Below are 17379 nucleotides of genomic sequence, written 5' to 3'. Positions count from 1 at the left end.
GGATGGAGCGTAGTTTCCGGTTCACTGGCGCTCCAACGACACACTGCTAGTCTACTCGGTCTAATCCCCGGCGGTGGATCTGGTCTACTTACGAGCTACCCGGTAGGGTATCGAGGTCGGTCCGGTGATTCCGGTGAAGCCTGACGTCCGATTTACTGGCGCTCCGACGAACCAAATCCGGTGCTACGTCACGTCCTACTCAACTGGACCCCGTCTACATCGTCGGAGAGTTCCCCGGTGGCACAATTTCTCCCGATACCTGATTTGTGGTCCCACGGTGGCGTTCAAGCCAATGGCGCTACTTTGTTGGTCCTTTTGCGGTGTGTTCCGGTGTCTCTTGCACGTGTTCCGGTGTCTCTTGCACGTTCACACACTTCGGGCAAAGGGGTGAGGAAGCGTGTACCAACTGATGCAGGTACTTCCGGAAGCATCCATGCCCGGACAAAAACTGCATTAAATGGAAGTTCACCTCTCCATGCTTCCTATGTACCCAAGCAGTCACATTTGGGATGAGTCGGTGGGTCCACCTTCCTTTCTCCGCGTTGTCCACCCTTACTGCTACTTAGCCAACGAGTTCGCTCGGACCAGTCTCTTTGCATTACGTGCATTTCTCCGCTGGTAGCATTCCACGTCCTCAGCCAGAGTGATGCAGATGGGAATCATACCGGCAGTTACGCATACCGCCTCCGACGATATCGTTCTGTACGAACTCGTGACACGAACAGCCATCAGGTTCTGCGCAGCAGCTCTGGTCGCTACTAGAGATGGTCGCGTTCGGGTTTTTGGACCCGAAACCTAGACCCGACGGATTATGGGTCGGGTTAAATTTCTTCGGGTTTTGAACAGATTACATTTCTTAACACTGTTTACGTCTATACACAACTCTTTTTATAGTAACTAACTTTACTTCGTTATACGACTGGATGACACATATAACAGTAGTACAGCCATGAAATCGTAGTTTGGAAAAATGAGAAAGGCACAATTGCTCCACTAGGTGGATTAAAACAAGTGTTTATATGCAATATCCATTGGAAAAATCTCAAACCCTATGTGCGGGATTGGGAATCGAACCCAGGTGAGCTGCGTATACCAACTACGTTATGCCCGTCCCTCTAAAAACGCCAGTTAGACACTAAACCCAAACAATCAACTGGTACTCGGTTACCCAAGCACAGAAGCTCTGGGTCACTGACGAGTGTAGGGAAACAAACTCTTGCAAAAAGACAACCAAGCGTAAGATGAAAGCATAAAGATTTAGTCTTCTTTCATATCCTGATGTATGTAACTAACAATGCTTACTTTTTTGAATATTATTCTATCATGCAAATATTAACTATAATTTAATTGGAATCGATTATCGATTTTTAGATTATTTAATCGATTATTTGTGTAAATCGAGTAGAAAATTACACTACCACATGCCTGTTCTCTGTGCATATAGCTTTTAGAAGTTAATCACAATTAATATGATCAGTTTAAATAGATTCATCATTGTACTGACCTTTACAAAACATCTTTTCGTTGCTTCAACACCGAGAAGTTGATCCAACTTTTTACAAAATTATCTCCATTTGAACAGAAAATAGTCGGTTCACCGGGTATAGCTGTATTAATAGCAAGAGCTTTTAAACTCACAGGTTAAAATTGTACAATCGGAACATGTAAACATTGTTGTCGCGACGATTAGAAATTACTAAATTCACAGAAAAAAAAACATTTATTTTGTTCATCCTATCACAAGCTAGCTTTTTCCAACAAAGCAACAGTAAATGCTCTTCATTCTATTTACTAATTAAATTGATGTTCAGTACGTCTACCAAAAAGCGGTATGGTTCGATTTCCCTGGCATTGTTGCTGTTCACAGCTCATCCCGGCTATCATCTCCTTCATATTCGTAGTCATCCTCGATGGGTTGCTCATGGCAAATATTGGCGACTTCCGAACACAGTCTCACATCCGTGTCTTTTATCTCATCCTCCTGCTGGAACATTTTCAAGATACTCTCCTCGTGGTCTTCCACAATCTCTAGGCAAAGGTGTTTCAGGCTCTTATTTAGATCGCCTTCCTGAACAAAGTCCACGTCAGACATCTCCGGATTCATACCGAACTCGGTCATCATTTTAAGTACAACCGGCCGGCCGTTCTTCTTATAACGAGCTTTAGCGTAGTCGTCCATACGGTCACACACCGTTTCCATCAACTCAGTCAAGTACATCTCGGATTTCGCGTACAGGATAGTTTTCTTCTTTTTAGAATCACCTGTCGCATCCAGTCGGTAATCTCCAACATCAATCTTTTTCTTTGGGTCTACTTTTGATACCGCCAGCTCCATTTCGTTCATTGTGGCCTTGCAGACTAGGCATTTTACCTCTTTGCTGTTGATTGGTCGTGCCGCTGGATGTTGACCCGATACCAAGTCCGCCACCGTCACTAATATTATCCCCGCAAACAGGAGGTAGCACGTTTCAGTCTTCATTGCTTTGTGGTGGCCTTGTTTTACTTACGAAGATTAGGTGCGATTTGATATAAAACTATGAACGATTTGATGATACTACCCGGACTGGTACTCGAAACGAACCTTTGATACGTGATTATCGATAATAAACACGTTTCTGTGCTCTGATTGGTTGATATTCCTAACGTCCTAATTCATGACAAGCTGGATGACAAAACTGACAAGACGGTGTCGGCAGTTTCACCGTTATCGTTAAGAGATGTAACCTCGCGGGATTACATGCAGAGTCGACCCAAATTAGTCATGCGGCACCTATGATTCAGCTCATGAACTGGCAAAGTGATACAGTTTGCTTTTTTTCACTCGCAAGTGAGTCATAGTTTAGAACAAAAACTTCATTTTCTTCTCGGAAAAGCTTACCACTGCCAAAATATGAATGAAATGAGTAAGAAATTTAGTTTTATTTGCAATTATTCTGAAATTACAGTTATTTGCAACTATTTGGCTGATACATTTTTCTTCGAAATGTAATCGTGGTATTATTGTGGTTTTAAAAAATCGTTCCATAAACAAAGTTCCAACTCGAAACCGAGACCCAATCAGTCAAACTCCTTCATAGTTTGGACTACGTAGGAGATTCAGTGAAGACTATCAGAGAGAAGGATCGGCTGTGTATGATACAATGCTAACACTTTCCTATTAACCGGATATATTCTTTCCTCGCGTGATCTGGAGAGTTTCATGAATTTACACCATCTCATAAACTGCCCATATATGCATAAGAGTCCCATATTGAAAAACAGCAAGCCGAGAAAAACGCTGTTCAAGATTTACATTTTTCATTGAGCCTTATGTATAGGACAACCAGGTTGTGATATTTTTTTCGACATTTTCTGAACAAACCTGGTAATCTAATTTGTGCATTATGATTCAGTGATGATACAGAATACTATTCAACAGATATCTCATTTTCGACAAAAATCCATATGGGACTCTTATGCTTATATGGGCAGTAAAGGTTTAGCTTAACTTAGGAGGAACGGGAAATGATGTTGCGGCGGCTACGGTGCTCAACAAATTACAATCCGGAACAGCACACATAAAGCTCTGCGAAAAATATTAAAAACCACTACGTTTTAGACCCTTTTCGCAAGATGTTTACTCATCATCTTATAAAATGGTGGTTTTCCTTCATTTTCATAAACAATTATCAACAAATTGATAGGTGATGTGGTGTTATTTTTTTACCAATGTTTACAGAAAACATATGCACTATGACAGAACAGAATTAAATCAGCAAAACTTTGCTTCCAGATAGCGCTGTGAGCGGTTTCAACGTAGAATCGCTAATTGGACGATTGATTGATAACTTTTATACTCAACCTTGAATTAAGTATACTTAAATTTAAGTTGAATCTACCTAATGTTGAGTATACCTCAAACAACTCAAAAGTACCTTATTCCACGGAAGACCTCAATTGAGTCGAATCCCTCGCTTTGTTTTTGACAATACTAATTGACGTATCCAACAGAAACGTATGCGCTCGTGGTGACAAGAATTGGAACTGCATGATGGTGAGTCATTTGACAAATTCGATACGTTTTTTTCCAATACAGCCACATTTTAATTCGATTGCGATTTGAAAAGATTTATATCTGTTTCAACTATGAACGAAACAGGTAAAAAAATCGATAATCTTTAAGAAAAACTAGATCCGGCTAGTGAAACAGTCACACGCGATTAAATTTTTAGAAGGTAAAATACGAATCGATTTTGAAGGTTATGTTATTTATTTCAGATCTAGAACCGGTCGCAGAAGATATCGTCATTCGACTTGAGGATGTGCTGGAGTATGTTGGTGATTCTGTTAGACCGATAAGGGAAGGCCTAGCGGTGTTAAGTGCTAACCATATTGTATGCATAGGTTACACCAGCAGATCTGGTATGTATATCCATGCCAAAGGATATGTTTTACAAAGCTCTCATCCTGGAGGGATCCCACACGAAGTGTCACTCAAAATTTGTCAAAATCACCAGTTTTGGGACCTGAATTGCTCTTGTAAGGCTGGTACAAGACGGTGTAAACATATCGTGGCGTGTTTGTTGCGAATCAACCAGTAAGAGAAAATAATATTTTGTTAATTATCCAACTCAAAAACTTTTTACTATTTCAGATGCAACAGACTCGAAAAAATTTCCTGCACGGATTCTGCCCAGGCTTGGGGATATTCAAATATTGAAAAAACAAGTCTTTGGGGTGCAAAACTGATTCAAGACTTATGTTGTGTGAGGCAACGTAAACCCAACATTTGCGTTGACGTTGGAACGAAGGAGCAACTACTTTCAGAATCTTTTCGAAAGATTATCGCTGGTAACATTCCTCATCATACTGCCGTGATACTCATAACTGCCTTATATGCTATTGATTGCTTATGCAAATGGGACTCTAATGCGTGTCACGGCAGTATAGTTGCTCCTTAAAAATTGTTTCTTGATTTTACTTGATGCTTTATGTTTTACAGTATCATCTCAATCCGCAATTGCTAAGCATATGGTTGGACGTCACGAAAACATTATTCAATTTCGTACTGGTATAAGCTCTATTGCTCATGTACATACGGACATTTATTGTACAGAGCAGGAATTGCAGTCTGTTCTTTTCAGTGGAAATGATGTGACAGAACTTGCTAAAACTCACTTCATTGATCATTCACACTAGGTTTTCTACGAAAAATTTGTATGTGTTACGCAGCAGCAGGTATGTCAGATTGCTAAGGAAACATGCGCTCAAAATAATAAGGCTTGGAAAATACAGCGATCTAGGCGTATTACTGCAAGTTCATGCTACGGTCTGTTCACCTACTCCAAAAATCCAAAACCTAACTGGGAGAAAAAAATATACCAATATTTAAAACCCAGTAACTTCCAAACCAAAAGTACGCGCTATGGGAAGCAAACTGAGGAGACGGCTTTCTTGTGTTATGCACAAAAAAGGAATCCTGCCATTAAAAAACTGGTTTTGTTATTAAATACGAGGACCCATGGATCGGAGGTAGTCCAGATGGTTTGGACACCATGGCACGAATTGTCCTGGAGATAAAATGTCCTGCTGCAGGAGAAGAACATGATTTGCACTGGATAATGGCAAACTGCTCATCCACACAGCGATACGTGAAGATTGATGGAGATGCAAAATATTACTTAAATAGGAAACACTCATATTATGCACAATGTCAGGTTAATATGCATATTTTAAACTGTGAAACAACTGATTTCATTGTTTATTCGAAACAAGAGAACGATTTTATTGTCATAGAGGTCGGTTACGATAAAACCTTCGCAGAAGAACTGCTGCATGTCCTGAAAAAAAATTATTTTTCAGAAATTTTGCCAAAACTAGATAATTTGTTGTATCTCCAAAAAGTTAACAATAAACCGATTTTACCCTACAATTAGACTAATAAGACTAAACCATAAAGTCCTCTGATATATCAAGAAGTCGTTAAAAGATAAACACGAATAATAAAGCAGTACAGGAAGACAGTACAGCTTTGAAGACGCAAACCGTATAAACTTGCTCCGGTATTTCTTATATATCTAGATAAACATGTGAAAAGGGCCTAAGCGCAAATGAGAGCCCCTGTGTTTACTTTCTCTTTCGATAATAATGACGTCATCACAAAACTTCCCAACATTGTTTCAATAAATATCGAAGGCCTCTGATGTCTAGCATATTATGCTAAGAATTAAGGAGCAAACGTAAAAGCGACCGATTTATTGACGGAAGATAAAGTAAACAAAGAGTTATGCTCCTTTCACGTGTTTGTCTAGATATGGTGGGAGGTTCTGTATTATCAGCTGAAGAGCACCATAGTCATAGGAAATTCTTTCGGACATTTTCCGGAATAACTCCCGGATTCATTGGCAACGATGATGATTATAAAGTTTAACGACGCTAAGCATTTCGGCGGCCCATTTCGGAAGATTTTTATCATTCAGCATCAACTCAAGTAGTGCATATAATTCATACAGGAAACAGCATATACTACCACGATACACATAACAGTCCTGTTTGCCATGGCTTTACTATCAAGGTGGAACTATTATATGTAACTCGGAAGTATAGTTGATAAAGCAAAACAACTCAGTAAGATGATTAGTATGTTTTTATTCGGTTACATCAAATATCTGTTAAATGTATTATTGCGGAACAGAAAAAAATATATGAATTGCTCAAAACTTATCGTCTCGTAATATCGGCGCTGATATATTAACGATCCCGCAGACAACATTCATTATTTCATCAACGTGTTTCAATGTACTGGCATCTAAATTTCGTTGCAATACACCAAATATTTTAATACGAGATATTGCGCGTTCTACGTGGATCCTCGCTTTTGCTATTGACTCGTTCAGCAATGCATCTTCTTCAGAATATCGCTCACTGTGCATTATTGGAGGTATGTGTAGGCGAATTCCGTTTTCTAAGCATTCTGATTCAATAGCAAATCCCTTGTCGACCATTATTTCATCCTGGTATCTCGTCAACTTTTCCATAAATTTCTCTTTGTTGAAAATATATTTATCAGAAGCTTTTCCCGAATACGCTCGACTGCAAAAACTTATTAATCCAGCGGGCGTAACGCCGATAAGAAATTTTGCCGTTCGCTTGTGCTTGTAATTAGAATAGCAAGCTATTCTACAATTCAAACAGTTAGGGCAGCCAATGCCCACTTCGGTGCAGTCGAGTACACATCGAACATTACCAAATTTTTGTTTGAAACAATGTGGCATATTTCTACGAATTTCCTCCATTGTCGGCCAGTAAATCATAGGACTAAATACTTCTGATAAGATTTGGATAGTGTATGAAAAATAATATGATGCTGTAGTTGGTGAAATCCTGAAAAGTGCAGCTAACGCTGCAAATGATACATTTTGCTTCAGCTTAGACAGTGTGAGAATTATTCGGTCAGTGGTGTGCATTTTATACTTGTTCTTATACACATTGTCCTCTAGATTCTTAACTGTCGTACATACGATTTCCAATATGCACATTGATGGCATACCCGTCCACACGTTCAAATCCTCGTCCGTGACTAAAAGATCACTAAGAATAATTTTCCTTTTTTGCTGCAGTTCCCGAATAGTGCGGTCGATATCGATCTGTTCTGCAGTATGTGTGCAGTCAGTCACGTTATTGTTTTGATCGATTCTTTCAGTGGTTTCGTAGAAAGGAAGTTCTGACAAAATCGACACCTTTTCCTCACATCCTTCGTTATTGTATGTATCTGTAGGAAAATCCCGACAACTATCTTCCTTTGTTGCTGCGCTATCATCGTTAGATTTGTTGCTCATGGTTTGTGCTGTAATAACGGGATTCACTTCCTCGTCGGATATACTATCGAGGGCGCGATAAGGACAGGTAGGTTTTGGATTCCGAAAACTTCTGAATGCTCGCAAATATGGATTATTACTACTTCGTGCTGATTGAGTTTTCTCCAGTAGTGTTGAAGGTAAATTGCGGCAAGGCACAGCACCATTCTTCAATAAATTTCGTCCTATAAATATATAGATTGCCTTATTTCATACATACAATATCACAAGGCTATACCTGATACATAATCACTTTGATGAAAGTGTTGGCTGCAAATGAAGGAATTCTGAGTCGGTTTGTGTACTGATTTGATGGCATGTCTCCAGGCCTCCGCTATTGTCTTATTCTCTGGAAATTTGTGCAAGAATATCCCTTTCGAACTTTTTATAGAACATCCTGGCACAAAACAACATCGATTGCTTCTTGGTTTCAAGTCTTCCTTGCAATAACTGTGATCTGTCAGATATGCTTGAGTCGGCAAATCCCTCACTTTCCTTCGATCCATATATGGCATTTTAATCATCCTCACGATGTTCTGGGAGGGAATAGCGTTCATTTTCAAATATCGAGAACGAACTGAGGAAGATATAATTTAGAGACTAATATTAATGATTGGGTTTGCTAATTTGAGTGAGAGGAAACATGAAACTATAAATAAAACTAGAAAATTAAAATTGAAATTTGTTCGTAGTCCCGAATGATCTAAAAAGTTTCCCACCTTTAATTACTCATGTTGTCTTTGTGATTGTATTGGCTGGAAACCATTAATATAAAGCTTTACTACCTTAATGGGAGTACACCATACCGTAACAGGGCTTTTCCTTCACCCATTAATGCATGAAATGTACGTTACTACTGTGTTACTAAGTGGGTACATTCCACTAAACAACACTTATATCGCGACAAGTGTTTCGACTACCAATTGGTTTACCTGTTACGTAATCTGTTGTTGCGAAATGCCTCCGACAAATATACAGGGGAAGGTTAGTTGCTTCCTCAGTTGTGATTCCCAGTAGCTCTGACCATTTTCCGAACGACGCCGTTTTTCTCTGAGGAAACTTTTCCATATTTCCTATGCGTTTCGAATGACAACCTATTATACAACATCCGGATTGTATCCTTATCTTTATGGAAGTGGGTGGTAGTTTCAAAAATGGCATCGCAGATGCTTTCAGCTTTTTTCTCGAATCTGTATTGAAATATTACTTAATATATATTTTTTTTGTGTAGGTTATTTAGATTTACTTTCGACAAAATCATCGGTTTTGAAATGCCTTTCGCAAATGAATTCACCTCCATACATTACATTACATTTAGCAGGTTTTGCCATCGTTTAAATACTTTGCTGCTGGCACGTGGTACCCGAAGTAATTTATAGCCAGTTGTGTAACATTTCGGCACAATACAGCGCTGGTTGGATCTAAAATCCTTAGATAAAAACAAAATTAACGAATAAGATATTTTCTTGGAAGGACACGAAGAAGCTTTTGTGTTTCTTTGCAAATTCGATTTTCACTTTGCAAAAAAATGTATTTAGAAGGACAGAAACTATATGTATTACATACCACTTTGTGAGGAATCGATTTTTTTACCCCAATCATAGCGTTTAAACCAAATAAATCTGCTTATTCAGGAAAAAAAATGAATTTTAATAAATTTTTAAAAAATACACACTTCTTTTGACGTTTGTTTTGATTTTGCTCACCATCGCGATAGCAGCGCTCATGCGGTCGTTTTTGCGTGGATTTTACAATAAGTGCGAAAGCAATTCAAAACTCAAAAGTACCTAAATTTAAGTTAAAAGATCTTATTCCGTGGGTTGTTTTATTTTTCCGTGTAGGTGGCGATCTGACAACGAAAAGTGCAATTTAGTATATACAGGTATGGCGAAAATGGCACTTTGGTATTCGTAAAATGAATCTTATGCGGATTTTGTTTGAGGCGAAACTGAGTCAGTTTCTAAACTCAACTGCTGTCAAAATGTATGAACTGACAGCGGTTGGAGTTAAAGCCTGACTCAGTTTCAGGTTCAAGCAAAAACGCCATTACATGACCGGTGTGAGTGATCACAGAATAAATCGACTTGCTTTCGTCATACCAGTCGTTCCGCTCCCATTGAATCGTGTGAACCCTATGACGTCGACCCGTTGTGCTTCTGGATTGTTTACATATTTTTGGTTGCCAACAGTAGCAAACCGCAGGACGGATACAGGTGTGCACATTTTTTTCTGTGTGTGAGTGCGGTTGTCATTTTGCTTTGATGAAGCCAAAAAAAGAGGATATGAAGAAGAAAAGCACAAACAGTTGACATAGCGGGCCCTTCTGTTGCCATAAGTTTTGTTTCGGTACGGTCATAGCTAATTTAATTGTTTTTTTTCGAGGTAAAAAGTGTCCATAAGTGTTCTAATCGATAGATCAGAAGTGAAGCTAGGCCTTTTCTCACTTTTCATCGTGCGCCAAAGAATCAGAATGCTCGTTCGGATGTTGATGTTTACTTCAAGGGTCCCGACCGCCATGCTTAATTTTGCAAGTATAATACTCAAAAGTGACAAATGTTCTCACCTTTCTCATCTTGAGCAAACCGTGTGTTCTGCCCAAGAGGGTGAATGTTTTGACGTTTCTTTGAAAAATGAGTGAAGCCAACATAAGCTGGCTTCCTGGCTCGGATAGTTGCCAAAAATGACAGCGAACGCGCTTTAAGCAACGTTCACATTGCCAGGAGCCAATATTGTTAACACGACCTGAAACTTGTCGAATGCAAACAAACTTCATTTTGATGTGCGTAACTGGAACTCAGGTGATAAAAGCGTTCGGATTTTATGGAGAATAAGCAATGCAAGCAAAATCGTGCTTTCTCATATATTGTTACTTATTTTGATTCCCACTTTCAAACAGTGTTGTACAGTTCATGTGAATAGACCTTAAACATTTGAAACGCAGCTAGCGCTACTGGCATTTGGTGGCAGCTTCAGGCAACAAACAGTTTTCACGGGGCTGGTTCTGCCACACCTATATATACAGCATTGCGAAATGTGTGCCTCCGTGCATGGGAGGTTACACCGTTACACCATTTGTATGTTGATTTGCTGTCAGTATCTGCGATAACCGCGATAACGTCAGAAAAATATTTCTTATCCTGTTTTTTAAAGGGCCAATATTCAGAATGAGAAATATGCAAAATATGAAAAGGACAAAACCATTAGTTACTCAGCTAATTAAATTAACGTTTTTAAAATGTCCAATATATGTTCATAACACTTTTTGAAACGTAAATAAATAAATTTATTAAAAGGTCATTTGGCGTTTTAGCAAAAGGCACAAAGTGAACTGTCAAAAGCCTAATGTTAGGAAATTCGCTTTCTTCTTCTTCAAATACCAAATTTACGGCAGTTAATTGAACTAATTTAGTTTATTAATACTTTAATAAAAAGCGCGTGAGATTTTGCGATGAGCCTTTACATTTTTATAAACCATTTTTGAAACATAAAAACATACACACTGGTCTGAAATTTTTGAAGTTTGGTATTGCAAATTTTATCCCTAAATAGAATCAAATCAAAATAATTTATCGCACGGAAATATGCTCACATTGCATCTACCATAGATCGGTTGTTGCTGTCACTAACAAAAACAACATTGAACACACTCTCTGAGATTGTGCATAAGTTCTTCGGTTTGACGGATAGTTGGGATAGTTTTGTGTGGCGGCGCTAGTGTTTATCGTATATTAATTCAAATGTTTACACATGTTTTTTAAATATTTTTGGTCGATTATGGATGTCTGTTCCCTGTGGTGTTGTCTTGATAGGCCAGATGTAAACAGTTTTCCTATGTATGGTTGGCTATGTTTACATTAGATTTATTTTAAAAAACAAAAAAATCGTTTTTACGTATCACAACGAAATTCTTTTTGAAATAATGTTATATTATGTATATTGGCCCTAGAATTTATCGAATGGAATGGAAAACTATATATCCATATCAACTTTTGAATAGGGCTAATAAGATTTGTAAACAAACTTTTGTTTTGCTGATTTCTCTTATTTTGTTATAATTTCAACACAGAAAACATTTGAAATTGATTCTACCAAGGGTAAATATGTTGATTCAAGTGTATTTTTCATGAAATTCAACTCGGCAGCGGAGTAATGAGCGAAAGAAGTTTGTTTACAAAAATCTCATTAGCCCTTTTGAAGAATTAATATTGATATATAGCTTGGTTACCCAATTTCAAACCTTTTTTTTCTCAAATGTCACTTGGCCCTTTTCAAAAAAAGGCGTGACTTGCACATTCATACCGGACTGTCAAACTGTGCGTGCCGAGCAAGCAACAAGGAAAACGCGAAAGTCATTGTCGCTTGTCGATTTTCGGGTTTGTTCAACGATTCATATTATAAGTTTTTGGTTGGCATATAGGATTAACCTTCCGGAGAATTTAAATCAAATAGTGTGTGATAGTTTTGTTAAAGAACAATGGATCGCTTGCTTCGACTAGGTGGAGCTATGCCCGGCTTAACACAGGCTCCTCCACCAACGGATGCTCCCGTTGTGGACACTGCCGAACAGGTTTACATTTCGTCACTGGCTTTACTGAAGATGCTTAAGCACGGTCGAGCTGGAGTTCCCATGGAGGTTATGGGTCTGATGTTAGGTGAGCTCTTCTATATTTTTTTTGGAGTTTGGTCTAATTAAAAATTATTCGCAGGAGAATTCGTCGATGATTATACCGTACAGGTGATCGATGTATTTGCTATGCCACAAACTGGAACGGGGGTCTCTGTTGAAGCCGTTGATCCAGTATTCCAGGCGAAAATGTTGGACATGTTGAAACAGACTGGTAGACCGGAAATGGTAGTTGGGTGGTACCATTCGCATCCCGGTTTTGGTTGTTGGCTTTCCGGTGTCGATATCAACACACAACAGTCATTTGAGGCGCTTTCAGAGCGGGCTGTGGCCGTGGTGGTTGATCCGATTCAATCAGTCAAAGGAAAAGTGGTCATCGATGCCTTCCGATTGATAAACCCGAACATGCTAGTTCTGGGTCAGGAACCCCGGCAAACAACATCGAATTTGGGCCATTTACAGAAACCATCGGTTCAGGCTTTGATTCACGGATTAAACCGTCACTATTACTCAATAAGTATTAACTACAGGAAAAACGAGCTGGAACAAAAGATGTTGCTGAACTTGCACAAAAAGTCATGGATGGATGGATTAACTTTGGCCAACTATCAAGACCATTGCAGCATTAACGAAAGCACTATTAGTGAGATGCTAGAGCTAGCTAAGAACTACAACAAGGTAAATAAAAAAAAACTCACTACCTTAGCGTGATTTTACTTCTAATTTATTTTGCAGGCGTTGGAGGATGAGGAGAAAATGACTCCGGAGCAGTTGGCAATTAAGAATGTAGGTAAACAAGATCCCAAGCGACATCTGGAGGAAAAGGTTGACACATTGATGTCAAATAACATTGTCCAGTGCCTGGGTGCGATGTTGGATACAAATGTATTTAAGTAGAAACTTCTGCATCGATCGATAACTGATTTTCATGACTAATTCGATTGAATCTGTAAACGTATGTTTTTTTTTTGAAATTGAAAATTAAAGCCCATTACTTATAGGTACAATACTTAGAGGCATGTCTCATTGTTATTGAAGAAATCCACACGCATTAAATTAAATAGCCATAAATACGAATATTTTAATTTATCTATAGGTAATTTTGTAAATTGTAGGTTTTTGAAACCTGTTTTATTATGCAAACTTGTAGTCCTGTACGAGAAGTTTGGTTATGAGTACTATACTGCCCATAATCGTATGTCAGTCCCATGGTCTATGGGACTGCTTTGCGATGATAGGTAGTACTATACTATAATAGGCTTCAAGCAAAATGAACCAGTATAAGTACAATTTTATTATACCTAGAGAAGGCAATATATTCTTTACATGCGTTGATTGCGGTATTTTTGATGGAATTTTAGCCAAAAATAAATTAGCCTCTCTGAAACTCCGGGATATGAAATACATACTGGATTCATTTGCGACCAACATTAAAATAATCCGTCGGAGGTCCACAGGATCTTTTTTTAGGTTTTTTTTTTGCAACAATGTAGGTTCTACAATGGAACTAGCCATTATTAGCCTCTAGATGGTTCTTTAGACACTCGAACAACGCTAAAAGTGAGAATCTGATAGTCTACAACTTTGTGTTAACAATTAAAAACCGATCCGATAGCCAAAAAAGTTGTTTAAAAATTTAGTGAAGCAATATCTGAGAACTTGGTGGTGATGTTTTTTTCACTCTTTCGGAGCTGATTTGTACTGATCGGGGATCGTTTGTTGCATACAGCTCGACAAGTGTCCTGTGTATGGTGACGGGCTTTCACGCCCAGCAATGGTTTTTGGAGGTGGTCGGTCGTCGCAGTGCGCGAGTATTCGACGGCGACGCAGTGGATGAGACGTTCAGTTCAAATCCCCCCCCCCCATGAGCGTTTAGATTTACTATTCTATTCTATTCAGCCAGTTTTGAAAAGCATCCTGGAAAACACTGCAGTTAGTCTGTAGTGTTTTTCTTGTCAATATTAATATTTGAAGCATATTTTCATATGTCGCAAATATTTAAACGGCCAGGCCTACTGTGCAGAGTTGGGTTTTGAAGTTGTTTCAAAATTAGACGGCAATTAAATTATTCATTTAATGAATAATTTAATTGACAAATTATTTTGAATCTTAAAGGATGAAGAAACGAGGACAACCGTACCGACCGTTTCGGGACAGAGGTATTTACACATTGCCCTGGCTAATAAGCCTAGGTTAAAGCGCCTTTATTCGCTCTCAAACTTATCGTGCCGTGTCAGATAATAATATTAACAATAACTTCATAATTCCGAAGAATTAGGAAGTAAGTGCATATATAGCGCATTGCGCACATAATAAGTGCGACTAAAAGTGCGGAAACGTAAATAAAACTGCGCTTTTACATTGAATTGTCCTGGTGTCTATTACGCACTTATGTATTATCCAACGAGGAATAAGTGCGCCTCATACATGAAAACGATTCAATGTAAAAGCGCACTTTTATAAGAAAAATCGCACTTTTATGGAGTCCAGTTTTAAATGCCATCAATAATATTATTATCTTTTGAATAGAGACAGGCGATCCTCGAACCTTATGGATATACTTCAGATAATGAAAATAAAAAGCAATGAAATACTTAGAAGGTATAAATTACCAGCCACTATACTGCCCATGATCGCAAATCAGTCCCATAAAGATAGGAAATTTCATAGAAAATGGACCAACTATGCGATCATGAGCAGCATAGAAAAAATGACAACAATTTGAAAGTAGAAACAATATAATCAGAAGGATCTCACCGGTAATTGCAGATACATCACAGTGCGTTGTAGCCCTGTCGTAATATATTCGGACGTCGGCAGTGTCAGTTTTGCTGCTGGAACTTGCTAGCCGCAAAGTATATTAGGCAATCCATGAGACGTTTCTGATCAGCTGATTATTTCTTGTTTACTTATTCTGACGTTACTCCGAGGGGTGCGACGTCCGACAATATCGTTGACTCGATCCAACATCAAACGAATCGGACTAACAAAGTTATTTGTCGGACGAGTTTTTCTGTTCGCAGGAGTAGACTTGTTGACAGAACCCACCGCTGAATTGTCAAACAAACGTCTAATGGATTGCCTAATTGCAGCCACAGCTGGGGTCTCCATCCGTACCACGCACCAGCACGCTCAATCTGCTCAAATGCCTTTCTAGTCTCCTGTATGTAGACCGCTGAGGTCACTTCTGAACACAGTCAGCAGCGGTGGACCGGCGAACGTTCCGCTCACAAGAGCAGCACAATGACGCCATGAGCGTTTTGAATTACTTTTAAAAATTTATTATCTTCCTGTCCAGGAAAAAAATATACTGCAAACCGTTTGGACACATAAAATGTCATTTGAGTTCGGTCACTCTAGAAACAAGTCAATGAGGAAACCAAGAACCATACTTTGCGAGGGTGGCTGGAAAGGGATGTATGTCAAGTTGGACGGCTTCTCTGAAGGATCGGTTAACGTTTCGATAAGCTTCGATATTAGCAAAAGTCGAAGCGGATGTCGATCAGCGGGCTAGCAACGGTAGTTATGGAGGAAAAACACGAAGTTGGAGAAAATCGGAATATCGTTGTCTAGAGAAATGGGCATCGGTATAGGGTGAAATACTGCCGCCAAGAAGTTCTTAGCACCAGATAGCAGATAAATAGGAACGACTAGCACCAAGAAGGATAAGAAACCCGGCGAAGGTGGTTGGAAACAGATGTAGATTCTTATGGTCGACACCCCCGGCTCGGTTCATGTCTCAACAGGGTACGATATTTGCAGCAGACCTGATTTGGTGAGATATATCGCGAAGGTTTGATAGCAAGAAAGAAAAAGTAGCTATGGATAAAAACATGATTAACACAAAACAAAATAAGCAAGAACACAATCCTTACTAAAGCAGTACTTAACGGTTGCCCCGGATGGATGAGGATTACGAGACACAAGAGGTTTAAGTTTAGTCGGATGACTTAACAAGTACTACAAACTGTCGTGAATCGAAGTTGACTGTGCCGGTGTGTCATCCAAAACACACAGGTCGGACTGAGAATCCGATCCCAAGCGCATCCGTTTTGGTAGCTGGTTTGTCGCGTTTCGAGCGCCGTCCATGGCTCGCTGCTTGCTCGCAGTACCCCGGCAGGCTGCTTGTACCCAGTGTTCTGACTGCCGCCCGTGGCTGGTTGAATCCGCCCAGGCTGCTTGCTCGCAGTGTCCTGATCGCCGCCCGTGGCTGGCTGAATACCCCCAGGCTGCTTGCTCGCAGTGTCCTGATCGCCGCCCGTGGCTGGCTGAATCCGCCCAGGCTGCTTGATCGCAGTGTCCTGATTGCCATCCTTTTTTTAAAATGGAGAAGACGTCCTAACCCAGTACACGTGCTATTAGTAGTTGTCCAAGCTACCACACGGGGTGTACTGGGGGCGAGTCGGGCTCGCCAGGGGGCCATACCGACTAAACTCCATTGGGCTCCGCCATCTATCCCCAGGAACTACCTTTCGGCATTATTTCTGAGGGGATACTCCGGCCAGGCTGCTTGCTCGTAGTGTCCTTTTTTCCAGTTTAGATCCCATCCGTGGCTTTTGAAAGTATCCGCAAGAGTGAGCTGCTAGTCGATGATGATGCGCTATTTATGTCATTCTAACAGGTAGCAAAAGATTGTTTTCTTCTTCTTGTGACAGAAAGAATAACCTCCCCTCCAGAGATGGAACCAAAGCGAAGAGTAATGCAACTTTTTTTTCTCTCTCTTTTGCTGGGCTGGTGATTATGTGTATGGGGAATTTCCTTTTATTTTCACAGATAATGTTTTATACGATTAGGCATGACATTTATTGTTTTATTGCTAATGTATTATATATCTCTTTTACACAAACCAATCCGAATCCAACCACGAGCCAGCAGGCAACGCACAGTGGTCGGAAATGCCAAAAACGTGACTAGATGCCA

The 17379-nt window shown here is 39.6% G+C and overlaps 3 protein-coding genes across 3 annotated transcripts; 1 reads left to right on the top strand and 2 right to left on the bottom strand.

Annotated features, from left to right (window-relative positions):
* Window positions 1-1706: 1706 nt before the first annotated feature.
* LOC131681845 (protein seele) lies at window positions 1707-2680 on the bottom strand. The gene has a single exon (XM_058962899.1). It carries the CDS (start codon window positions 2477-2479, stop codon window positions 1862-1864), a length of 618 nt encoding a protein of 205 aa, XP_058818882.1. The 5' UTR covers window positions 2480-2680; the 3' UTR covers window positions 1707-1861.
* A 3927-nt stretch (window positions 2681-6607) lies between these two features.
* Window positions 6608-8999, bottom strand: LOC131678410 (uncharacterized). Its single transcript, XM_058958558.1, has 3 exons — window positions 8768-8999; window positions 8074-8412; window positions 6608-8020 (listed from the first exon to the last, which is right to left on the bottom strand). Exons 1-3 carry the CDS (start codon window positions 8994-8996, stop codon window positions 6693-6695), a joined length of 1896 nt encoding a protein of 631 aa, XP_058814541.1. The 5' UTR covers window positions 8997-8999; the 3' UTR covers window positions 6608-6692.
* A 3135-nt stretch (window positions 9000-12134) lies between these two features.
* On the top strand, window positions 12135-13466 carry LOC131681844 (26S proteasome non-ATPase regulatory subunit 14). The gene is made up of 3 exons (XM_058962898.1): window positions 12135-12487; window positions 12542-13137; window positions 13195-13466. The coding sequence occupies exons 1-3, from the start codon at window positions 12310-12312 to the stop codon at window positions 13354-13356; spliced, it is 936 nt and encodes a 311-aa protein (XP_058818881.1). The 5' UTR covers window positions 12135-12309; the 3' UTR covers window positions 13357-13466.
* Window positions 13467-17379: the final 3913 nt, after the last annotated feature.

The sequence above is a fragment of the Topomyia yanbarensis genome, chromosome 2 (genome assembly GCF_030247195.1).
Source record: "Topomyia yanbarensis strain Yona2022 chromosome 2, ASM3024719v1, whole genome shotgun sequence".
In the NCBI taxonomy this organism is placed as follows: Eukaryota; Metazoa; Arthropoda; class Insecta; order Diptera; family Culicidae; genus Topomyia; species Topomyia yanbarensis.
The sequence above is the reverse complement of the archived record's forward strand: the minus strand, read 5'-3'. Positions and strand labels throughout refer to the sequence as shown.

Excerpts from the sequence above, each read along its gene's own strand:
- LOC131681845 (XM_058962899.1), bottom strand. The coding sequence starts at position 2,479 with ATGAAGACTGAAACGTGCTACCTCCTGTTTGCGGGGATAATATTAGTG.
- LOC131678410 (XM_058958558.1), bottom strand. The coding sequence starts at position 8,996 with ATGCCATTTTTGAAACTACCACCCACTTCCATAAAGATAAGGATACAA. Across the intron at positions 8,413-8,767 it reads AACAACAGATTACGTAACAG|TTCGTTCTCGATATTTGAAA; the intron begins GTAAACCAATTG and ends TATCTTCCTCAG. Across the intron at positions 8,021-8,073 it reads TCAAAGTGATTATGTATCAG|GACGAAATTTATTGAAGAAT; the intron begins GTATAGCCTTGT and ends ATATATTTATAG.
- LOC131681844 (XM_058962898.1), top strand. The coding sequence starts at position 12,310 with ATGGATCGCTTGCTTCGACTAGGTGGAGCTATGCCCGGCTTAACACAG. Across the intron at positions 12,488-12,541 it reads GGTTATGGGTCTGATGTTAG|GAGAATTCGTCGATGATTAT; the intron begins GTGAGCTCTTCT and ends AATTATTCGCAG. Across the intron at positions 13,138-13,194 it reads TAGCTAAGAACTACAACAAG|GCGTTGGAGGATGAGGAGAA; the intron begins GTAAATAAAAAA and ends TTTATTTTGCAG.